The 25,561-nt window shown below is 53.3% G+C and overlaps 1 protein-coding gene across 3 annotated transcripts in view; it reads right to left on the bottom strand.

Moving 5' to 3' along the window:
- The window catches only part of Erg (ETS transcription factor ERG), a 99,518-nt gene that overhangs the window by 27,077 nt on the left and 46,880 nt on the right, over positions 1-25,561 (bottom strand). For all 3 annotated transcript variants that reach the window (XM_071615031.1, XM_071615029.1, XM_071615030.1), the window contains exons 2-3: positions 25,122-25,339; positions 8,320-8,471 (exon numbers count right to left, since the gene is read on the bottom strand). In XM_071615031.1, coding sequence (XP_071471132.1) covers positions 8,320-8,471; positions 25,122-25,339 — 370 coding nt within the window. The remainder of the gene's footprint in view (positions 1-8,319; positions 8,472-25,121; positions 25,340-25,561) is intronic.

The following is a 25,561-nucleotide window of genomic DNA, read 5'->3' as shown; positions in this document are numbered from 1 at the left end:
TCTATCCATTTCTGTTTCCAGAGTTTACTGCTGCGTCTTCCCCATGCCTTATTCTCCTCTTCGATTCCTCCCTTTGGACACTGGTACCCACCCCATTCATGCCACCCAAGACAACCAGTGCCAACACAAGGTGCTGCTCTCCTCTCAGCCCCCTCCTTGTTTAGTCCCTAAGGAATTCTTTTTTCCCCATCCACCTGTCACTTAAAAAGACATTGAACTTCATGCTGCATCTCTAGGTGTTATTCTTAGGTCCTTCTAAGCTGTCGGTTTTACTGGAATCTAGATCATTCTCTGCTTACTTGTTACAGAATCAAACATTTCCCATTTTCAATGCAGCCATCAACCCAGTTCATGCTATTGGTATGCTTCCCTCCAGGCATTACTAATCAACTGTCCAAAGCTCAATTGTCCATATAAATTGTGCAGCTTCCTACGAAAGGGTCTAAGTCTGTAAGAAATGGTTTTATATAACTAAATTATTTTTGTTGGGCTCTAAACACATCTTTGACATGTCACCTAAATTTCTCTCTCTGGATGCAGCCATGCTCTATTCTTCTTGAGCTAATGATCAATGCTGACCTTTGTTTTTCCTTCCTGTTGCTTCCCATTAGTGATTGGCAACATGACAATGTTCTCGAGTTCATAATGTTGAAGCAAAAGAATGGCTTCCACCTGAAAATTTCTCCCTGCTTGGGTTGTCTTTCTTTGTCCCTTCTTTAAATGTCAATGCCCCAGAGTTTTGTCCTTGGTCTACCCCTGTCCTTGTGGCATAGATATCTTCGAGCTTTCTTATCCACTCTGTGTTTTAACTACAACATGCAAGCTGTATCAGTTTCCTATGGCTGCTGTAACAAAGTGCCATAAACTATGTGCCTTAAATTAATAAAAATGTATTCTCCCTTTGTTCTGGAGGCTGAAAGTCAAAGTCAAGGTATCAGCAGGGCCACTGCTCCTCTGAGACTGTGGGTAGAACCCTCCCTTGCCTTGTGCTGGCTTCACTCTGACCGTTACCCTCTTCACATGATGTCTCCACTGTGCGCTATCACAGCATCTCCCCTCTGTGTGTGTCCCACTTCTGTGATTTTATTAAGCCCACACTAGGTAAATATGCCTTAACTGGATTAAATCTGCAAACACTCTTTCTAAATAGAGTCACATTCTGAGGTATTAGGGGCTATTTAAACCCTTTCTACATATTGTCAAAGTCAATCCATATGGCACCATATGAAATGGGCATTAGAGGTTAAACATCCCTCTGATCTGAAAACCTAAAATCTGAAAGGCACCAAAATACAAAGCTTTTTGAACTCAAAGATGGCAGCACACATGGAAATTTCCCCACCTGACCTCATGTGAGTTGCCGTCAAAATGCACGTGCACAGGAGTATCTAAACGGCCTTCAGTCTGTGAGCATGAGGTGTGTGTGAAACAGCGACTTCTGTTTTAGACTGGGTCCCACCCCCGAGGAATTCATCATGTGTGCAAACGTTCTAAATTAAAAAAATAAATTAAAAAAAAAAAAAAAAGATCCAAGATCCGAGACACTTGCTGGTGCCTGGCATCTCGGGTAAGGGACGCTTGTCCTGTACAGTCGTGTCCTGTGCATTCATCAGCCTCTACTCAGCTGCTCAAGGTAAAATCCAAGCTCCTTTCAAAGTGGAGACTGTGGGTTTCAAGAAAAGCAGACAAGGTCCTTCCACTGTGGACATGTGCAGGTCAGCTGGGCACCATGGCAGACCATGTGGGCACCTCTGTACCCCTTCCTTCCTTCCTTCCTAAGCCTTCTTGGGAAAGGACCCTGCAGGTCCTTCACAATAACTGAACCCCTTCTCCTGTGCCCTTCCTGGGTGTCTGCGTGGTGCAGGAACAAGGGTTCAGACGAGTCCACACAACTGGGCTGGGTCCTGGCGCTTCACCACTGGCCAGGACATCTTGCACGGCCCTTCCAGCACCCCTACTTTTGGTTTCTTTGTCTGTAGGGGGATGATAATAAATAGAACCTACACCAGTGGGTGATTTGGAGATAACACCTCAAATTAAATGTTCAAGCGCCCGACAATTGTGCGTGCTCCAGAGACTGCAGCTGCCATATTAATATATAGATATGTCACTCTCTCCTGTGACCCAACCACTATTCAGCTGATAACTTTACAAATATAATTGACTCTGACTGAGGATGTCCACTTTAGTTGGCTTCGTTGTCTGACCTGCCACAGCAGGAACTTAAACAGAAGCTCACAGAGACACCTTCCATGATGTCGGGTGGTGGGACGGAGTCTTGGGAGTGCTCCGTGGTGTGGTGAAGAAGATGCAGGGATGTGTAGGCTCACCAGCTGTGCCTGCAACCCTGGGAAAGTCACGTCACCTCTAGGCCTCGGTGGTCTCATGTTTAAAAGAAGACACTGAATTAAGATCACCGAGGACCCTGTGACTCCCGTGAGTCTGTGGTACTCATCAACTGGGTCACAGTTAACCCAAGAGGTCACCTTCACTGCTGTCAACCACCCCCCACCCCAAGCAGACCACATGCCCCCTGCTTTCTCTGGTGATCAAGAACACAGACACCCTGCATTGCCACCTCAGGAAGCTTCCTCTCCAAAAGAATAGACAGGCTTGTAAATAAAGAATGCCCGTAAGACAGACCCACAGTAGACTGGCCACCGGTGTGGGCAGTTCTACTACTTATCATGCATCTGCTTTCAAAGGTCAGTTCAGGAATGTCAGTTGAGGGAGGATTATGCAAGAGTTCTATGGTCCTCTTTCATGTTCAGAACTCAAAATCCTGTCTCGACACGCAAACACCCCACCAAAGACTCACTCCAGGTGTCCGTCTCCTGTCTGCTCTGAGTTGTTCACTAACATAACTCAGCATTTGCCACCATGTCACAAGCAACAGGCTGATGAAATACAGTGCTGCAACTGTGCGGGAAAGAGCTCAGGTGTACAGCCTCAGTGGAGCCTGCTCAGAAAGTCAAGGGATCCTGCCTTTAGGATTCCATGCGAGATAAACATCACCTTCCCTGTGAAACTTCTTCTTGAATAATTTCCCCCCAATTTCTCTTTTTATCTTGGCTTCCAGGAAGCTCAAAGCTTGTACCAGAAGAATAACTACAGCGTCTTATCCAAGCCTGTGGTCAGAATGACTTTATCCTTCCTTCGCTTGCTCTTAGTTTCCACTGGTATATTTTAATGGCCTTAATTAATTTCCAATTTCCATTGGATCTGTTGTTTGGGTCATATGTTTACCAGTAGTTTAGTTGAGGCTTCTCAAACCCTTGTGAATTAAATGGCATATTCTTACATAAGTAAGTATCTATATTCATTAGAGAACACAACATGAACAAAATAAAGTGTGTTAATTAAAGAATTGGCAATGTCACTAAGAGAAACAGTTAATTTGGCAGAGGTAATTGAGCACAACCTTGGAGAGAGGGTGAATCTCAAAGATGCCTTGAAGAATGTGTCAGTCCAGAGGGTGGAAGGGCATTGCGGCAGCAGGAACAGCAGGGACCAAGACTCTGGGCTGTGAGAAGGCAGAGGTGAGCCCAGCAGGCAGCGTGGCCAGGGTCAGGACGGGGGGCAGAGAACCCTGGGCTCGGTGTGGGACCTAGAATGTGGGGTGCTGGTGTCAAGGAAGCTTCTTGAGCCCTCTGGTTGTATCCCTCTGCAGTCCTCAGATGGTCTGGAACGTCTTAGCCACACACCCTGCGTCCTCTCTGCCTGCGCCACGTCGGGGTGGGTCTCCTCTGCTACCACGGGCTTTGGCCAGCTCAGGAAGTTCCAGCCGTGAGTATTTGGAGAGGGGCTCTGGGTCTCACAGGAGACACTGTCAGGTGCAAGTCCTCGTGAGTGAGAGGATGAAGAAGTAGGGAAGAGGGGAGCGTGGCCGCTCTGTCCCTGAGGCTGCTGGACACCACAGGGGCCTGTGCCCAAAGTGAGTGAGTTAAAAATGAAAGTACAAATGTGAGAGAAAAAAGGTAGAGCTCTGGAGAAGTTGGCTGCTCCGCACTTTGGAGAATAACACAGGGAAAAAGAAAAGTATTTCAAAATGCTCTTAGCTGCTAAAGCCAGAGGTCCGATTGCATTTGGTCAGCATTTTGCAACATTTGAGAAAAGCGGTGAAGATGGAGCCTTCCTCTTCGTCTCCCGCTTGGTTGGCACATCCTCGTCTATACCTAAATCAGCAGTGACCGCCACGAGTGCCCAGAGGCACACAGGGGACAGGACCCATTGTCAGCTCAGGCGTTGATGAGACTTCATGACACGTTTGCGGCTCTCAGTTCTCTAATCCATGCTCACAGCTGGGGAGGCCGAGCTGGAAGCACCTGGAAGTCAGGTGCCTGAGCGGCACCAGGTCACCTTTGGCTGTGGACAGGTGCAGAGAGCACGGGACCCGGGCCTCATGAGGGGCCTGATCTGCTTGTCAGCTTGGGGCTCAGGGTGACACCAGGTGGGGCCAGGGGGCTGCTCTGTGCTCCCCGAGTTTGTGCAGTATTTAAGTCACTGCAGGAAACGTTCAAAGCTTCATTACAAAATAGGCTTTGTGCCAGAGGGTTCTGCCCAGCTGTAGCGAAGGCCAGAGTTCTGGGCAGGTTTAGGGAAGGCCAGGCTGAGCAAGGGCATGCAGCAGGTCAGGCGTGTTCAGATCACCGTCCACTCCCAGTTCACAAGGGGGCTGCTGGGGATGTGCCTGCAGCAGGACAGGGAGCGTGGACACAGCGCGATGCCCACGTGTGCGCACGTGTATCAACGTGCAAGGCGCCTCACTCCTGGCTTCCCTCTGTTAAATGCTGACTTAATTCATGCTCCTTATTTACTTTTTAAAAATTTTTTTAAATTTATTTTTTATGTGGTGCTGAGGATTGAACCCAGTGCCTCATGCATGGTAGGCGAGCACTTTACCTCTGAGCTACAACTCCGCTCCTTATTTATTTTAAAGCTGATTCTACAGTGCTCTTCGGTGTATATTTACGTAAAGGTTCTTAAATTCATTCTGAAGTAGGAGGCCGTGTAAATATATCAAATGACAGTAGGTTTTTATTCATTAGGGATACTTTGTAGGATTCTTTACAGCTCTTGAGTATTAAAGTCGATCTCAAAACCTCAGTTGAGTTTTTAAAACTGAGTTTCACATATAAGTGCCCCATCCCGACCCCAACAGGGCCCCAAGCCCTCTGTTCGGTGACCTCTCAGTCCACACGCCCATTTTCCTGACTCTATCTGGGCCACTCTGATGTCTAGGAGGTGAAGGACAGAACGTCTCTGCAGTTGACGGAGAGTACAAATGCCTAGGAATAGTAAGTGCTTTTTCCCATTTGGCTGTCTTTATGATTTGCACTTTTGGGTGCCAAGCAACATGCCTAACTAGTAAGAGCTGTGTGGACGCTACAGAACTGGATCTGGATAATTCTGGGAACCGGAACCCTCCAAGCCCAAGCTGTGCCTGTGAGGTGCCTGTGCTGGAGCCAGAGGACAGGGACGCATCTCGTAGGACTTCCTGAGGTCCTGCAACCCTGTGGCCACACTGGAGGACTGGCCAGATTGTGCAAGGAAGCCCATGTGTGCGCGTGTGTGTGCATGTGTGAACGCACACACCTGAAACTTGGTCAATAACCGAAAGACTCACAACTTGCAAAATCAGCCACAGCTAGCTCTCTTACAAACACGGTTAACTGAATAACTGCCTGCGCTGGCGTGAAGCAACCGGGGGAGGGAGGGCAGGAGAGCCCCTTCCCCGGGGGAAAAGCAGCCTCGCACCAAACCCAGCTCATCTGCAGAGCCACCGTCCCCTCCCGCCAGCACCTTCAGTGAGCACCCACCATGCACAGGAATGCTCGCGCTCCAACGGGACAACCCTGGCTCTTGGCTGCTTCCCCACAGAAACACCTCCTCTTTCCTAAACAGAAATCGTTTACAAAGAAATAAAGGTAGAAAGGCTCAAAGTCTGATGCCCCCCCAAGGAGACAGCTGCATCACAGAAATCAACCTCACCAGTGAAAGGGACTCCAGGATCCCCCTCCATCTTCTATAAGGGACAGAAGCATGTGGACACTCAGATATTCTCTCATCTTAAACAACTCAAAGTGGACCTGCTTCAGCAGCAGCCCGATGTCCCCCCAGAGCCGGGCGCAGGGGAGCAGGCGGGTGGGCTTCCTCTGGTTCTACTGCCCCCTGTCCCACCCTGTCCGTGCCCAGCCAGTCTGGCCCCGCCGGCCTCCCAGCCCCCTCCAGGCTCACGGTTCTCTCAACGCTTTTCAGGCACCACATCGAGGACAGGCACCTGGGCCTGGGACACCATGTGGCCAGCCTTTCCCATCCCCTGGGAACTGACCCTGTGCCGAGGCACGTGGCGAGCCAGGAGGTCTTGGGCAGTAGCTCAGCTGGCATGGGTGGCCCTGGATGTCTGCCGGCCCCCTTCCAATGACCAGCACCACGGTTCTGTCCTTCTCCTAAGGCACGCAGCGGGCAGCACCATCCCTGTCTCCCATAAATTCCAGCATGTGCTTCAAAGTCAGGCGTAACCCAGAGGACGGTCCCCTCACACCAAACCTCCTCACATCAGCTTCAGGCAGTTCACGGAAAGCCACACAGTGACAAACTGGGGAGGAACCCCGAGCACAGGACCTCTGCACGGGACAGGAGCCCCTGGTGAGGTCTGATGCAGGGCACGGGGAAGTAGGCCGTGGTGGCCTTGATCCTGTCTGTACTGTGCTCACAGAGATGGATTCAGGGGAACCCGGGGCACAGGGAAATGGAGTGTGGGCATGTGTCACCATGCACGTCTTCTGCCACGGTGACAACCAGGAATGAGTAATGCCGAGCCACTCAGCAGCCACCCGTGCCCCGTGTCAGTTAATATCCACTGAGCACCTACTGCACGCAGGCACTGCGCTCAGCTCTGCAGAGCACCTACTGCACGCAGGCACGGCGCTCGGCCCTGCAGAGCACCTACTGCATGCAGGCACTGTGCTTGGCCCTGCAGAGCACCTACTGCATGCAGGCACTACGCTTGGCCCTGCAGAGCACCTACTGCATGCAGGCACTGCGCTCAGTCCTGCAGACAGGGTCTTTGCCAGGGTCACCTCTGGGGAGGGAGGAAGGTAGCAAGAGAACTTTCACACTGAGGTATGACATAATGAAAGATGAGAATGAGGGAAAGAAAGGAGCAGACAGACAGGGGACTGAGCACCACGGGGTGCAGTGGGGAGCACTCCAGACAGGAGCAGTGGGGACAGGCTCAGAAGGCTATATATTCTCAGAGCTTTGGTGAGGAAAGAGGTATAGCATGACCTAGAACCCAGGGTTCTAGGGTGAGGTGACAGCAAATCCGAGCCTGTGGCAGATCTGAAGGTGGTCAGGTGGCTAGAATGAGTGACAGGAGGGGATTCTGACTCAGCCTCTTATCAGCTGTTTGTCCTTGGAAAAGTTAGTCAGCCTCTCTGTGCATCATTTCTTAGCAGGGAAGTTATGAAGCAGGGAATCCTCATTCCCAAGACTGCACATCTCAGCCCCAGACGCTTTCCCATGACATGGAGCACAGAGAAGGTGCTCGCTCAGCACTGGCTGCGTTGCTGAGTGCCGGTTTTCTGCAGCCTGGATCTCCCAGGGGCTTTAAGCTGTTCTTTCTCCTGTGGTTTTGCTAAATGACTAAGTTCTGGGCATTTCCCCCAAAGTCAAGAAAGCTCTTCCTTGGGTTGAGTTTGGATTAGCTCTGGGGTAAAGAATCACTCTGATTATTACAGTCTGCATTTCAGGCCAGCGAGAACTGGAATTTCAGACGTCCAAGAGCGTGTCGGAGTGCAGGACGTAGCTGCCCACTCTCCATTGTACTGGACGAGAACGTGTTTCAAATGAGCCTGCCATCTATTAAGCCCACACCTCCTGACAGACAGGATTGACACAGACACCTCGGGGAAGGGCAGCTCCCCTGAGGGGAGGTTGCCTTCCGTGGCCTCATGCACGTCTGCACAAGTGTGTGCATGTGAGTGTGTGTGAGCCCGAGGGTTGTGCCTGCCTGGACACCCTCCTTCCATATGGGTGTGCACACTTTTAAGACAGAGTCGGAAGCCAGCGGCTCTCCCACGTGTCATAAACTCCAACACGCATGTGCCGGGGTGTGCACGTGGGCTTGCCCGTTTCCTTGCTCTGGGGGAGTCATGAGCCCTTGGTCTGCGTGGATGAACTCTGCAGCCCCCCTTCTCCATGGCCACCCCAGACCAGGGAGGGCGACGGCCACAGCAGGGGTCCCACACAGCAGCACCCGCCCACCCTTCCAGGAGGGCGTGGGTGCCGGCCACAGCACAGCCGTGAGCACCTCACCTGCTGGGACGATCACTCTGCGCTCGTTCGTGGTCATGTTGGGGGGTGGCATGTGCTTCTCCTCCATGTAGCTGCCGTAGTTCATCCCCACAGTGTCCGGGCTGCCCACCATCTTCCCGCCTTTGGCCACGCTGCACTCATCGGGGGAGTTCCTGGGGAGAAGACAAATTCTTCCATGATTATGGCAACTGAAGGGCTGGCTCCGTGGTCTTGGGGTCACAGGGAACCAGGCAAGGGCACGGGGAGGAGCCTGAGGCAGAAGGAGCAGAGAAGGCCCCGGAGCAGGTGCAGAGCCCAGGAGATCTGGAGGCTGTGTCCCTCCATCAGACTCATGATGGCACTGAGAGGTGGGGCTGTGGGAGGGTCGGGGTTAGATGGGGCCGTGAGGGTGGAGCCCCGGGATGGCGGTAGTGCCCTTGTGAGAAGACGGGGAGAGCAGCGCCCCTCCCAGTGCCCTTCCTTTCCCCTCTCTCCCTTTCTCCACCAGGTCATCTCAGCCCAAGGACTCTAAGGCACCTTGACCTGAGAGCCCAGAACTGGAGAACTAAAGTCCTGCATTTGCCCCAGATTAGGGGGCCTGGCGATGGCAGCCTGTGCCGGCCACGATGCTGCCCCACCAGCAGCAGCACGGAGCACACTCGCGGGAGACGAGCTGCCACCGGCTCCTGCTTCTCCAGCCAGCTTCTTCTGAAACCACCGGTCAGCTCTACGTGTGGCAGCCGACCGGGAGCACGTGCAGGAGCAGTGAGCGGCTGTCCTCCTCACCACGACAGCGAGCAGCCAGCACCTGCACCCAGCAAGGGTTTTCTAGATATTTCCCTCGAAACCTCAGAATGAAGCCCCTGTGTTGGACTCCCTGTCTCCACGGCCAGTCTCAGAATCTGGACTCGGGAGACCCACCCTGCGGCAGGAAGGGCAGGGTGGGGGAGCTGAGGCCGGGGAGGCAGCTGGAGAGCGGACCCCAGCAGCCCACGGGGACCTGGGGAAGGGGTGTGAGTAGCTGCGGGGACAGAGAGGAGTCGGCAGTCAGCCTCAGGTCTGCCATTACTAAGGTGGCCACTGTCACGCAGAAAAACACAGCACACTTTTGAAGGAAGAGGAAACTTGTGTTGTTTTAAATGAAATTTGAAAGCAGCAGAACATGGTAGAGTTGGATCTAATAGGGGAACGTCAGCTGGGAAAGCCAGATTAACCAGAAAACCAAGAGACGTGTCCGTGCCTTCCAGATGACTGACCCACAGCGGCAGGGACCCTGAATTAGGCGTTTAACCTCCAAGCTAGACTTTCAGAAATGCCTCCCCATCTCAACACGATGCTTCCCTGCCATGTTCTTGGGGAATCTGAACCTTCACTGTCTAGATTTTACATCCCCACCCCAGTGTTTAAGGTCAGGGTTCCTCTCCAATGAGCCCTTTGTCTCTTGGCTGAACTCTGCAGTGAACTTGTAGAATCCTAGAACCACAGGCTTGGCATGGACCTGACCTTCACGTCTGAAAGGTCAAACCCATCTCAGGCTGAAGGGCACTCTGTGGGTGGGGCAGGGCTGGAGGGGGATGAGGTCTTTGCACACCCATAGGCCTTGGCAGGGTGTGAACAGGAAGGGCCAATCAAGAACCCAGAACCCTGGGAAGCGTGTTTTGGTGTCTGGAAACTGTGAACATAAGCTCATCCTCAGCGTCTCTTGCAAATGTGTCTGGAGCCTGTGGAGGGAGCTCAGTGTGGACCAGAAGGAGAAAGCAGCAGCCATCTAACAAGGGCTGCCCAGGACTGCGGCCCTCCAGAGGGCCTGGGAAGGCACCGCCCTGCAGCTGCCAGCTCACAGCTGTGCTAACACAGAGGAAATTCAAAAATATCAACCACCGGGTTCCCATGGATTCTGTATGTTTCCGACGCGGCGGCACATGCATTATTTCCTCTTGATGCTGTTTTTCCTGGCTTCAGACATTTATCTCTGAAAGACCCATCCTAATATCAAAACATAGAATATCTTCACTTGAGACTTTCCCTATTCCTTTGGAAAATTCCACCCGCTGGGTGGAGTGTGCATGTTTTGGTGTATTTGTCTCAAGGAGAGAAGTTACTAAGAAGGAGAAGTTAGAGGGATTTGGTTGTTTAGGAAAGAGATTTTAGATGGTAGATGGTACCCGGGTCTTGGGAGTAATCAGAGCAACAGCCACAAAGTCCTGATTCACTCATCACATCCATTCAGGAGCCCTGAGTGAGTGCAGTCTGTTCCAGGTACCCTCGACTCTTCCCCATCAAGAGAGTTGGCCATCTGAAAAGCTAACGCTCCAAGAGGGGGGCAGAATTGTAAAAATAGGGGACACTGAGGATCATGGACCCTTCGGAATACCATTTATTCATTTTATTTTCATTCTTTTATTTATTTATTTATTTATTTATTGGTACAGAGGATTAAACCCAAGGGTGCTGAACCATTGAGCCACATCCCAACCCTTTTTATCTTGTATTTAGAGACAGGGTCTTACTGAGTTACTTAGAGCCTCTCTACGTTGCTGAGGCTGGCTTTGAACTCACAATCCTCCTGCCTCAGCCTCCAGAGCTGCTGGGATTACAGGTATGGGCCACTGTACCCAACTCTTTTCATTCTTATTAGTTTAATTTCCATGCCTGAGGATAAGAACTCTGGACATGGATCACAGGGTTTTTCTATGGCATTAGAATAGATCTCCTCGCCTAATCTGGACAGGATAAGTCATTAAAATGCATTTGCCAGAGCTATCCAAAAAATATGTGTAAATATTTAAAATAGGGGCAACACTTACCAGAATTATTTTGTTTTCATTTTACAATGACCTAATGCAGTTCAGCTCATTAAGATTTCCCACCCTGGCTTTCATGCTAGCAAATAGTCAAATGAGACCAGCAGATGCTGATTTCAAAGTTTGTATCTTTAGGGCAATGAAAAAAATATACATAGCCTCTTCCCCCATTGTATTTAGCTTTAGTTTTAGAGGAAGCCATCCTAAATGGCTTTATAATAACTCCAAGGAAACCCTAACCCCAAGAGGGGCAAGGCTCACCTAGGTCAACCGATGCGCCAGATCTGAAGCTCAGCCAATGCAGGTCAGCGAGGCCTGAGCTACTCTCATTGCCATGTCCTCTTGCAGGCACCCTTGGAAATCTTCACAGCCACAGAGTAGCATTAACAGCTGTGGCCTTGCTTACCAGCTATGGTCCTCACCACAGCCCCGGGTGGCAGGTGCTGGCCTGTCAGTCTCACATAGGAGGGGACAGTGTACACAAAGGTAAGAGTCAGGAGGAGGCACATGGAGACCTCACTGGGTGACCTCACCTCGGTGCATGGCCCTCCCTGTGCGGAGAACACCTCCACAAATAAAGCTCAGCCACTCCGCTTTGAAAAGAAAGATGGGCACCAAGATCCCCGGCCCACCTTGCCCTGGTTTAAAGTGTGCACCAAGGTCCTCATCCTGACCCACCACGACGTCCCTGGAGAGTGGTCACTCCCCAGCAAACCAGGATGTGTACATGCGAAGTGCCCAGTAATAACTCAGGGTACTTCCTGCAGAAGCAAAGAATTGACCCTATTAGGATTCCCGAGTTGCAATGCATCCATCTGGAAGTCGTGTTCTGAGTGCATCTGCACACCTGCACTCTGGAAGCCTGCCCTTGCTCACTGCCCAGCAGCCACACCTTCACCGTGTCTTCTAGCAGTGCCTGTCACCAGGAGGAACTCCCCCACCCCCAGGGCTCATAATCCACCTGCACCATGACAGCCCACCCAGAGGCCCCACCACGAGAGGATCGGGGTGTTCGATACACCACTTTCAACATGCGCTAGCAAAGAGCACCCCTTCAAACGCTGTGTTCTTGGCATCTGCATATGTGTGTCGCAGCAGTCCCCGTGCCAATTCTAAGGTTGTGCATTACACGATTTTCCAGTGGATGATCATTCGGTGATATGAAACGTATCTTATCATTTGGGGGATACACTTCCTTATTGCAATAAGCACAGTTCAAGGTACTGTACTCAAAGACACTTTCCTTTAAGGATGTCCAAAAACATTGCACCTTAACCGTACGCTCAAATTCACATTTGTAGGTCTGGGTCCTGTTTCCAAACCCTGGTCTGGACAAGCCCATATAACACAGGGGTTAACAAGAGGGAAGAGGCACACGAGGAGAAGCTCCACATATGGTGGGGGTCAGCCCAAGAGGGGACGACTGTCTCAGAATGAAGGATTCTGAGGTGGAATTAGACATGGCCAGGGTGTCAAGGAGTCGCCTGCCTCGCCGCCCAAATACCTGACCATGCTCCGGAGATGCACTTGGAGGAGGCCAGACCCTGCAGCAATCTTACACTGTCCCATGGCATTTCACACAACTGTCATCTCCCCAGGAAATAGAGAAACAGTGTAGGGAGACGCGGGACCTTCGGTAGGAAGCCGGTGGAGAGCGGGTGCCCCTTTCTGGTAACGGCAGACACTGCCAATTAAATGGGCCTGCTGAGCCTCAAGCACATAACTGCTCCTGTGTGGCGGCTGGAGTACTGATGATTTGAGACCATGAGCACTGAACTCTTGAAACACACTAGTATTTCGAATTCATGGTGAAAGAACATGGCAAAGCACATCAGGGAAACTGTAAATTAGCTGAATTTCAATCGAGAAGGCAGACAAGGCCAAGCCCAATAGGTCCAAACAGTGTCACCAAATCTGAGGCCTTTTTAACTGGGGAGGTCTCCTGGGTTCAATCCCTGGTACCAAAACAAACAAACAAACAAATAACAGCTGTTTGTCAGAATCCAGAGCCTGGGAGAAACAAGCCCCAGAGAGCTCCGTGGACAGACCGGGGTTTGGCGTCTGAATTGCTCTCTGCGGCGGGGACTCGGGGTTTCCTCTGCAACTCTGAAGTGATGCTGTGTGTGCGTGCGGGGTTCTGAATACATGTCACCCTCCTGCTCATCCTCAAACTCTCTGAGGTTTAAAGTGGGTCACAGAAATGCATATGAGACAGAAGGGTGACCAAGGGAGAGAATCCAAATCAGGAAACACAAGAGAAGAAAAGTCATCAGGAGACAGAAGCCGTCCGTGGCCACTGGCAGCTCTGGAGGCCGACCCCTGAGCTTTCTACCCGCCAAAGCAACGGGCAAGAGATCTGACCTCAAGGCTCAAGGGGTCCACAGGACGACCCCAACGAGACTTTCAGCAGAAGCAAGGCGTTCCCTGGGCTGAGACGTGGGAGCAGTTCCTCTCACAGCATCTCATTGGAGAACTGGGTGACGCCGCGTGCCACAGCCTTTGCAGCATCTCCTAACTGACCCAAGAACCGTCCCCCCACGCCAGCGGAGGCTGGTGACAGGGGTGCTCTGAGCACAGCCCTGCTGCTTCCGCTGCAGGAATCCAGACGGCGTGCGGCTCGCCTTCCAGGCTGTCTGTGCTCAGCACTGATTCTGGAGATGATGGGCAGCCAGAGACCAGAAAGGTGTCAAGTAAGTGAGCAATTTAAAAACTATTGAAAACACCTCGAGAGGTACAATCTATACATTCCTCGAGTTTCTACAGTCCCCCAGTTTGTAGATTCAAAATAGAAATCTGTTAGCATTAAATAGGTCAAAACTTATGTTCCTGAGCCTCTGACACATTATTAGCAAACAAATCTTTACAGAACTTATTTGGTGCATTGAGCACGAGTTTACTGGAGCTAGGGATGGCTCCAAACTGTCTCCATAGGTTTACATTAAGTAACCAGGCAGAGCATCTAAACAAGGCCTGGCCCATGACAGGTGCTGTGTGCCAGCTGTCATTATTAATTCATCTCACAACTCCTTGAAGTCATGTCTGCAGAAGGACACACAACACAGACCACACACAAGGTGGTCCTCTTGGATTATACTGCCCAGTGACAAGATGGTTAACTTATTCTATATAAATACATCTACGATGAAATCACCCAAGCCCACATTTCTCAGAATGCACCCTGTCGTTAAACAACACACAACTGGATAAATGCAGCAGGAATTTTACAGATGAAGCACAGAGAGGTGGATAACTTGCCCAAGTCTGCATAGCCAGTGGCAGAACTGGGATTTGAACCTGGACAATTGAGGTCCTGAGTTCAAGTTTTTGCCTCCCACATAATATGAGCTCACTTAGTCAATCCCCTGAGGAATCCCTTTCACACACAGGAGACAACGATGGATCCTCAGAAGGCTCAGTTTAGTAGGTGAAAAGAATATCCTCAGAGTGGCCCTGGGGACAGTCACGGAGGAGTGTTAGCAATGGGAACTGGGTGTGGGCAGCCACAGGGGCAAGGCAGGTTCCCAGCTGGCGCTGAAGATGGCTGTGTTTATTCAAACATACATACGAGTTTCAATGTTTGGCCACAAAAAAGTCATTCATCTCAATCTGCAGTGAAGTGTCATGTGTTCCTCCCCAGAACTTTACGGGGAGCTCAGCACGGTTCACGTTCTAGGTAGATGATGGATGAGCTTTCCTAGTGTGGAAGGAAGTCAGACTAGAAGGCCCGCTGCCAAGACAGCAGAGCTGGCACGAATCTGACTCAGCGGTGGGCCCAAGGACGAGGGCCGAGGACCAGGTGAGGCCAGCGGGCCGGCGGATCAGAGCCTCCGCTGCTCAAGGTGGGGTGGGCAATGCAGAATCCCTCCGAGAGAGCTCAGGTGCCCACAAAACACATGAGATACAACGCGAGGGCTTTGGCTTTGGAAGCCAACCAAACTTGGCATCTGACATTAGTCTCCTCACATCAGAGTCTCCCCAGGGTGGGGCAGATTCTCTCATGGAAAAGCCATGGAAATGGCCCACGGGGAGCCTCGGGCCCATGCTGCGTCTCCACGGCCCTGTGACGGTGAGTGGACCTCGCTGTCAGCGGGTGACCCAGCGTCCAGCCCAGAGCTATCCAGCAGCCACACGGAATCTGTGATTCGCCCTCCCTCAGGACAGTCAGCGGAGGCACTGGGCCGTGGGTCAGAATGGACTCCGGGAACCAACACCTCCTCTTCTTCCAGTGGGCAGAGGCCGGACTGCCCACTCTGTCCAAACTCGCCTGTTCTTCCAGGTCCGTCCTCTCCGCCCTCGATGCCCTCTGCACCCACAGTCTCTCTGTGGCTTTCTTCTCCATCAGGGGCTACTGGAGCCCCGAGTTCCACTGTGGGGTGTCCTCTTCCCTGCCCCAGGTCTCTCCTCCCCAGGGACGACCCCAAGCTGGCCAGGTCCCAGCTAAGCCCTTCCTTGGCCCATGGCACCCCAGGATAAGTCAACATCTCCAGCTATCCCGGGTGACCGGCCCTGGCTCCCCAGCTCATCCGGTACTCAACAGGGCGCCTGGAGCCCTCTACACCAGCTGCCCGGCTGCTGGAGGAGCACCAGGGTCCCTGTTCTCATGGCCCCATGTCCAGGTGTCACTTTGAAGCCACACACCGAGCTCTGGGAGACCACGTTGCACATCACCCCTGCCACTCTTCCCATCTGGACCCTGACTTTCGCTCATTTCCAGAGCCCCTGTCCCCGAGGGCACTAGCCCAGTTGACATCTTTGAGAGGGACAGTGAACCCACGGCTTGCGACTGAATCTCCGCAGCCAAACACTGAGCTCCACTGTGTGACCCTCATCTTGGATTCAGGAAGTCATGGTTGATCTTGGTTGACCATGGATGAGTCCCCTCCGCGGCCACCTTCTTCATTCACGGGGAGGACTGAGCGCCTCTGGGAGGGTGTGTGAGGATATCCCGGGGGGTGACCAGGCCTCACATACTGAAGCTCTGTGCCAGCCAGCTCGGCAGCACACCGCACATGTGTGTATGTGGGGGGCGGTACACACGCATATGTGCGCACGTGTGTGTATGTGCATATGTGTATGTGATGTGTGCATGTGTGTGCACATGTGTGCGTGTGTGTGCATGTATGTACACGTGTGTGCATGTGTGTGTCTCCCTGGCACCTGGCTCCTACTGCACGCTCATGTAGGGAAGCCAGCTGACGCTCACCATCATCCGTCCCAGCCTGTGACTGTTTGGTAGAACGCCACATGCTCTCCTTGGGGTCTTGGGTTATGTCATGATAAGAAGGCATCTGTGTGGAGCTGTGTGGGGGACAGGTAAAGGCATCTTTCGCAGCTCCGCCCAAAGGCCAGGGTCACTTGCTGGAGAGCACAGCAGGAGGCTGGCGGAGATGGACACCCAGGCCTGGCGCAGACCAGATCCAAAGCCTCCCTCTGCAGGTGGCCTTCGTCACCAGGACCCTGAGGCCGGGGCTTGGTCCTCATCAGCCCAGCAGAGTGTGGATGAGAATCCCTCACCACAAAAGGTATTTTGGATGCCAGACAAGGAGGGGATTGTCTGCAAGCTCCGGGCTAATTTGTGGGCCTGTTTTATTTCTGAATCTGAGGCAGTGGAAAAGCTGCTTCAGACCCCAAGGCCCGAGCGGCGGGTGGGGCTGGGCAGTGATTCATGCACAACTCGGCACCAGTGGAACCCTAGATGCTCGTCTTCACCGCTGCGTGTTATTTTTTGCCTTTTCTGAACATTCTCTACACCTGGAATCCCTGCCTCTCCCCAACAGTCCTGCTCCTTCCCCCTTCTCCAGAGCAGTTGAAGACAAAATTAATCAAACCCTCCCCCTCTCCCGCTCACCAACAGTCGGTCCTTTGTCTCTGAAAGGGGCTTGAGGTCTCCCTGAGAGAGTTTTATTATTTGAGTGTTTATTTCTCTTAACAGCTAGAAATGGAAATCAGCAACCATGCCACATTGAGATGGTGAAAACTGGGGGGAAGCACACCATTTGGGGGCTCAGTGTTTGGAAACAGAATATTCTGTAATAAGGTCTCTATAAGCCACATCTTTTCATTTTGCAGAGAAGAAAGCACCGAGGAGCCACGAGGGAGCTTCGGGTTTTTGTTTTAGGAACAGGCTGTGCAAATTGTGGCTACAGAAAATGCCAAAGCAGTCCCCCTGTGCCACTGACAGCACCCACCATAATCCGGGGTTTCCTTCCATCTACCCTGTGTGTTCCCCTTGTTCACAAAACAGTGCCCGTACCCTTGACCTCCTGGAGATCAGAGAGGGTAATACTGAGGAAGGCACTGGACATGTCTCCTCCAGACAGGGCGGCAGCAGTCCTTCCCAAGTCCCAAACCTCCCCTCTCTCAAGCCATGTCCCGTTCTGCAGGGGATGGACCTCTGCATGGACTTGAGGCCCTTTACGAGGAGGCCAAGCTACTACTAACTGACCAAGATGTGTGTCCACACTGAAGGCACCAGGAGGCGCCCTCGGGTGGCTGGGTCACAAAGTGGAGCCCTCGTGAATGGACCAGTGCCTTGGCAAAGGAAGAGTCCAGTGTCCCTCCTGTCATGTGAGGATGCAGCCAGAAGCCGCCCTCCAGGAAGCAGGGGGCAGGTCCTCACCAGACACCAATTTGTCTGTGCCCTGGGGGTGGGCTTCCCAGGCCCTGGAACCAGGGAAGATACGTTTCTGTTTCTTCTGAGCCACCCAGTGTGGGGTGTTTTCGTCACAGCAGTCTGTGTCCTCCAGGGCACTTGCTGTGACAGTAGCTGGTTTGAAAGTCTCCAATGCTGCGCTGCCCACACTCGGAGGGTGGCCCAGCCTAATTAGGAGGCATCTTTTATGGCGATCCAAGCCAGAGCCCTGAGGCAGAAGGAGCAAAAGCAATTAGAGCTGTGAGTTCCACCGGCTTAAAATAACGCACAAAGCTCCATAGAAAAGCTAGAAAGCAGCCACCCTGCCCAGCCCAGTGGGCCAAAGCAAGCAGGCCGCAGACCAGGCCCCAGCCCTGCAGTGACTGCATTCTGGGTGCAGCAGGCGGATGGAGCGCCATTTCCAACACCGAGACAGGTGGCGTGTCAATGGTCACCACCCGAAACACAATCTTATCTCAGTTTTAATTCCAGCCCAATGTGCATTCCTGAAGGCCACTAAAGTGTCAAGACTGCGGGTCCCTTGCCACACTTAGTATTTTCAACACAGGACTCTGTCTGGAGAACCCGGAGAAGTGGACATAAAGGTGGGCACGGGTAGGCGATGCGCTGCGGCCAAGTACAGCAAGCCGAAAGTCGACGCTCTAAAAATCCACAACGTGCATTTTAACAACATGAATAAATAAATCAGAAATCAGAAAATGCACAGTCGGGATGCAGTGGATGCCTCTCAGAGGCGAGAGAGAGAAGCTCACTCCTTGTCCCCCACCTGGAGGACGTCCTGCAGTCCCTGCCAGCACAGAAGATGCCCCGCTGAACGAGGACGCTCGAGGCAGCCAGGAGCACAGGCCTGTGGTCGTGGGCCCGCGGCAGGGGGACCTGAGCAAGGTACAACAGCCCCTGGAAGCTCCGCGGTCTTTGACTGGAAAACAGGCCTCATCCCAACACCGCCATTCCTAGATGGGATGAGGCGGTGGGATGACGTCACAGCATGCGGTACAAGTGCTGACTGACAGTGCCTCTCTGAGGCCGCCTCTCCTGCCTGTGGAGCCCATCACCCCTGGGCCCTGCTGTGGCCGGGCCCTGAGCATCTCTTCTTGGGCCCATCTCAGGACCTCAGGGGATCTGTTTGCCTGGGACGGACCATGGGCTTCTCCTGGCCTCTCACCACCGCAGCGACGCCAGGCTTGTCCAGTCAGCACCTCCCAGAGGAGGTCAGTGTGCACAGGTGTCCAAGCTCCCAGGCCACTGGCCCGGGGGCAGGTGATTGTCTTGGAAGGGGAAGGCTACCTGGTGCGCTGCAGGATGTCAACAGTCTCCGGGCCTCCATCCCCTGGGTGTCCCCATGGTACCCCAAAATGTCTGTGGACATCACCAAGTGCCACCTGGGGCAAAATGCCCCTGCTGAGATGCACGGTTTCCCTTGTTGAGACCCACTCAGCTCAAGCACCGAGGCAGGAGCACCCCCTCTCTACCTGGTGTTCCCAAGAGCCAATGGAGCCCCCAGTGTCTGGGCTGCTGCTGAAGGGGGGTCTGGTCCTTCCAGGGCTTGTCTGGGGCACACCTCTCAAGCCTCCGGCCCCCCCTAGCCTCCTGTCTTCCCCAGACCCTGTGTCCAGCTCAGCAGGAGAGCACCTGGGTTCTCTACTGGTTCAAATCACACGCAGATACATCACCTCCCCCAGCCTCCCTCACTGCCACTCTGTGGAGACCCCCCGCCCCCCGCCTCAGCATCAACATAGAGCCAGGACACCCCACTGAATCTGAGTAACATCACATTCTTCCTTTGCTTGAAGCCCCCCCCCATCCCCTGGGCTCCCCCTGCACAATAGTTTCCAGATTTGCTCAGTGGGAGAGGCAGAGCCCCTCAGGGCACTATGGTCTCTATAAGTTCATGTCCTATGACTCTGGCCCTTGGTCACTAAATACCACCATCTACATCTGCATCTAGACCTCCTTGCCCTCAAAGGGTGGCCACAGGGCCTGTAGCTGAGCATTCTCTTAGCCTGGAATATTCTTCTGTTGCTCAATCATGAGGCTTCTCCCTCAGCCTTTAGGACTAATGGATTGTCACTTTATCAGGGTGGCCCCCCTGGAGTGTCCTGCCTCGCTTTTCCCCTAACCTGCTGTATATTTTAATAAGTTTTGAAAGGCATTCTTCCCCACAGAACTTAGCGAGTCAGGATTTTTTGAGCATTTCATGGCTATATCCCTAGAACAGTGGCTGTACAGAGTAGGTGCTCAATAAATGTTGGATGAATGAATGACTCTGTGCATAATCCCGTGTCTGAGGCCAAGATGGACCAATCAGGTAACCCCTTCCCGTCATCCCCGTCACATTACAGATGCACTCTTTTAAGATAACACCTCCCAAGCACCTTGTTACCTGATCCTAGGCTGGAGTTCGGCGGTCACACAGGGTTCCCTGCCCAGATGGCATGGGGAACAGTGCCCAAGTAACATCAGCTCTTGCTGCTCAGCTGGCAGAGTGCCCTGTGGAGAGGGTCAGAGGTGCTCCTCACTCAGGCAGACACTGTCCTGGGAATGAACCTGCCCTGCCTGCTGCGTCCCCCTGCCACTCCCTCAACAGGAAGCCAGCCCCGTGCAGGGCACGCTCCCGTTCCTCTTCCTGGATCCTGTAGCAGAGCAGAGCTTCCCCGACCCATGCATCTGATTCCCCTGGAGGGCTCATTAAAACACAGCCTTCTGGGCCCCACCCCAGGTCCCTTCGGATCCGGAAGGGGTCTGAGAGTCTGCACCAGGAACAAGCTCCCAGGTGTGGCCCTGGAACCCCACTTTGGGAATCAGCCCACCAAGGGAATCCTCACCCAACAGAATCAAGCGCTGACTGGCTCTGGGGGTTTTGGGGGACTGGACAGTGGGTAGGACATGCAGCGTGGAGAACTAATTCATTAAGTTCTGACTGTTGGGAGCCTCCAGGTAGGCTGCAGGGAATCGACATCACCGTGGAAAGATGCAGGTAAAGATGGAGGCCACCGTGGTGGGCTGGCCGGGCCAGGGATGCTCAGAGGAAGGCAGCCTGGCCTGCAGCTGTGCCCGCCTGTAATGGGAAGGCAGCTTTGGCGTGGACCTCGTCTGGGAGTGCGCTGCCTCCTGGCCTGTCTCGCCAGCCTGCAGTGGCTTGAACCTTCGGAACCTCACAGCGAACTAAGGCAGCAGCAGGGACTTGGTAGAGGCCAAGCCTTCCAGGTTCCCTGAAGGACGCTGTGTACTGTGCCGGAAAGACAGCTGCTCTGAGTTCGGCCGCACATGCCCAGTTTCCCACTGTGTGAACACTGGAGCTTCTTTTAAATGAGGCTGGAGTAAGGGAAGGGACAGACAGGGACCCCTGAGACTGCCAAATGTATCCTGTGTCTACACAACTTGCAATCAGGTCCATGCCTGTAGGAATCCTGCCGTGCAATCCTGTGGTGGCCAAGCCAAACCCACAGCGGCTCCCCTGTTGGCTCACAAAGCATGGTTCCTTTCTCTCCAGTTTTTCTTTTATTATTTTTTACAGAAATGCTATTACAATGGCGAAAGATCTCACTCTACCGTTGGTATTTCACTTCAGGAGCCTGTAAGCACATTAGGGCTAAGGTTTGCAGCATTCTGCCTCTTGGTTACAAACTGAGTCCCTCCTTCTTCTCAAAGCTCGTGGCCTTTTCCTCTGTGGGGGATGCATGGATGGGGACAGACAGAGGGCCGTGCCCTAAGACCCTAGATAAAAGCAGGTGGGTCCTGCTCTGGCCAGACAGGAGCTACAGAGAGGGCAGTCCTCCCGTGGAGGCCTTCACAAAAGAAGAATGACACACACGCAGGTCACTACACACGTGTCCCAGCAGCAGCCAGCTGGGACAACCCGAATCCCCCTTGCGCTTGGCTCCAAGAGGCACACTGCTACAGGAAAGCCCGTTACACAGAAGCTCAGAGCAGGGGCAATTAGAAGTAGCCGCTGGAAGGACAAGGAGACAGGCTGGCCCCTTGGCACAGATGAAGGATGCAGAAGGTGGCGCGTGCGGGAGCTGCACCTCTGTTGGCGCTGCTCATGTGGAGGGAGTCATGCTGCCCCAGGCATGCCAGCAGGAAGCCCCTTGGTGGCTGGCAGGCATCTCATGACCCCACCTCTAGCCCTGGCACCACAGACTGACCTCCCCATGCTCTGTGAGTCTCAGAGCCCAGAGATCCCTGGTGAACCATCAGTCTGATCCTGACTCCCCAACTACATCCTGTCCAGCCAGGTGGAGTATCTTCAATGTCAGGGAACTGGCCACCTCAGGGCATGCTATTTTGGAGATCTGAAAATAGAATGGTCCCATCACTGAGCAGCACGGACACCTGGTTGGTTGGTTTCTTGTGACAATGTGATTATGCTATAGCACACAGGGACTTAATCAAATGCTAATCTAGGTATGAAGATATTTGGTAAATGTGGCTAACATCTACTATCAGTTAAGTTAACGAAAAAATTACCTTGAATAATGTGGGTTGGCCCCATCTAATCAACTGAAGGCCCACCGAGATAAACCTGAGGTTTCCCAGAAAAGCAATTCTGCCTCAAGACTGTGATGCAGGAATCCTGCTGGAGCTGCTAGTCTGTGTGCAGACTTCAGACTTGCCAGCCCTGCAGCTGCATGAGCCGATTCCTTAAAACAGAGCTCTTACAATATTCAAAGCTCCCACGGGTGCTGTTTTCCTGGACCCAACTGATACACTGGGTCAGACTCCACCGCCTCCACAAGTCCGGAGGACACTGGGCTCGGCAAAGTCAGTCCTGAGCACTGAGCCTGTCTCTTGTGCAGAGAGGACCGACACCTGCCCACCCTGCATCCCCAGAACGTTCCTGGGGTGGGGCACGCCGCCTCTTGGTTGCCTGGCTGACATGGGCACCGTCACCGGGTGTCAAGAGCGTACGAGGCTCTGGGGTGGAAGCTCGCAGCCTCCTTTCCTCCTGCCTGGCTGAGTCTTTCCGATGGGGAGGCACATGGACCTCACTCCAGGTGGAGGGAGCTTTCTCCACGGACAGCGCCTGCCAGGCTGGCGCCCCACTGGGTCAGGGACAGGAGCAGGAGGGTGTGGCTGTGCTCACTGGGCACCCACCTGCCCAACCCCATCCCTAGCTTCTTCAAAAGCTGAGCACCTACCGTGAGAGTATGAGCCAACCTCAGCTCCAGGCCTGAGAGGGAGAGCTGAAAGGTGCCGTGCTCCCTGCAGGGAGCGTAGGCCCCAGAACACGACTTCCTGTCCCCAGAAGAGACCAGCACCTGTCTCGTCTCCCTCCTGAGCGAAGGTACATCCGGGAGCTTCCCTAGTTGCAGGGTGATGGGCTGTGAGCCGCCCCAATGTGTTTCTTGGCCGGGGTCAAGTTACCTGTGCCTAGGCCCTGGGGTCACCACACAAGCCAGACAGGTTGCCCAGGCCTGACCAGGACGACGAGTGGACCTCAGCCACCAGCCCTGGGGCTCACAGGCGATGTCCAGGAGCTCCGTGCTCGGACTTCCCTGCACACAGCATGTTCGTCTTATGCTGTTTTATCAACCCAGAAGTAGCACAAGAGAACAGAGGAACCCTTGTTTCTGAGACACTGTCCTCACCTTCTTGCTCCTTCTGCTCTTGGAGGCTGGCCCTGAGCAGACTGGCCTTCCTACACGTGGGCCCAGGCCACAGTCTAAACACCAGGACCAAGGCACGGCCATGCTCACTGCCAGGTCCTCTTCCTCTCCATCGCCACCCACTCTCTCCACGCACACCCACACAGGTACACTCCCCACAGGTGGACATCAGCCTCCGAGGAGGAAAAGCGTTAGGGCCATATCTTGCTCTTGGTTTTCCCAACATGAGCACGTGGGGACGGGACCGTAGGACTCCTTCCAAAAGGGTCTCGGCTCTGTCGCCATCTTAGCCCCACCCCCTCTTCTTCTGCATAAACATTTCTGCTTTCTGTAGAACTTGACTGCACTGAATTCTTTTAAGACTCAGAAAGTATAATGTTAATGATTTCAGAAGAAACAGTCTCTAACACATAGAATTTAGCACAAAAACATTTGCTCAAAGTTACTAACTTCCCATGACTCTGGTGTCCTGGACCCTCTGCCTGCCCTTTCTACCAAGGCCCTTTAGAAATGCTGGGACTGATCCCTCCTGGGGACCTGGGAGGAGCCCACCTCCGTTCTACCCGCAGGGCTTGTCACAGCACATTCGTCACTTAAGTCACTCCCACCTTTCAGGAAGTACCAAGCGCACAGCAGACTTCTGGGAGCGCAGGCCGTGCTGACACCTCCTGCCTCCCCACGTGGAGCCTTCAGCCCTGGGCTGACATTCTCCGTGGGGCACTATGACCTGGTATGGCTGACCCTGCACCAGCGGTCAATGCCAAGGTCTCCAGGGCCCAGAAAGCCCGGCACTACACACACTGAACACTAAGACATACACAAAGTAACAAAGAGGACTTGCTACAGCGGTGGGCACTCACCACCCTGCTTCAGCCCAAATTCTGAGCCCCTTTAAATGGTACTTCTGGGTTATCTAGGAAATGCCCGGTCATCCATGTCCTCAGCCACCAGCTAGGGATAAGCATTCCTCGTGGGGCTGCTCAGGGGCTGCTGGGCTTCTGGTATAAAAGTACCTTCACACAGCAGAGTGCTAGACAGTGGGAACCATTCTTAGGATGCTACGGAGAAGGGTAGATCAGGTGACTGTTAGAGGAAATCACCTTTCTTTGTTTTGAGATTTCATATTCTCTTCCCTGAACGTATCTGGGAAAGCATATTATAATGAGAGTTAATTGGACTTTTCAAATGTACATCCAAAGAAATGCTTTTGCGTGCTGGGGACAGGTGTGCACCAGATAACACAGTCTCAGTGACAGCTACGTGTTCATGACGAACTCAGGAAACAATCATGGGAGCCTGGCGTTAAGTGTGAGTTAAAAAGAGGAAAAACCAGCCTGCATGGGGAGGGGGAAGCAGCAGGGAAGGGTGAAGAGGGGTCAGGGCTGGCTGAGTAGACTCATCAGCTCAGTCAGGTGGCTTGGACATGGCCTGGCCACTAGCTGACACTTCCCTCCATCAAAGCGCAAGACATCATTGTTTTCCAAGCAATAAAAACTCAGAGATCAATTTTGCCACATGTGGACAAGGCCCCCTCCCCGAGAGCCCTCATGCCTGGGAAGGAGAACCGAACACCCCATCTTCAAAGGGAGTTTTTGGTTTTACAGCCTCTACCCCCAACATGAACCACTGCAGAGCACATTTTCTCCATGTCACCCAGCAGTGTTACCGTTCAGTGGCCTCCCCGTCTCAGCAGTCTGTATAGAAGCGGGACAGGGGTGGGGAGAGGAGGTCGGGAGGACAGGCCAGCTCACTCCTTACCTTGAGCCGTTCACCTGGCTGGGGTTGCATTCCATCTTGATGGTGACCCTGGCCGGGGGTTGAGACAGCCAGTCCTGCTGAGGGACACGCGGGCTCATCTTGGATGTCTGGCCATAGTCACTGGAGGAGGATGCGGTCATCTCCGTCTTCGCCAGGTGTGGCGTTCCGTAGGCACACTCAAATAGCGACTGGTCCTCGCTCACGACGGACAATGCTTCCTGGAGGCCCAAAGAGACACAGATTCAGGACGCTGCCGAGGACAGTCGTCTAACGCTGCCGACTACAGAGTCATCTCAACGGGGAGACCACGTTTCAGGTAGTTTTTATGGTATCCACGTCTACCTTTCAGAAGGAAAAGCACCTGGGTTTGTTCCCGCCAGACTCTGCGGGTTGGCCTGGAGGCCCGGGAGGCAGGTCCCCACCACCCCAGGCTCGACTGC

Source organism: Marmota flaviventris, chromosome 8, assembly GCF_047511675.1.
Source record: "Marmota flaviventris isolate mMarFla1 chromosome 8, mMarFla1.hap1, whole genome shotgun sequence".
NCBI lineage: Eukaryota > Metazoa > Chordata > Mammalia > Rodentia > Sciuridae > Marmota > Marmota flaviventris.
Note: the sequence above shows the minus strand (reverse complement) of the source record. Positions and strands in the feature narration are given on the sequence as shown.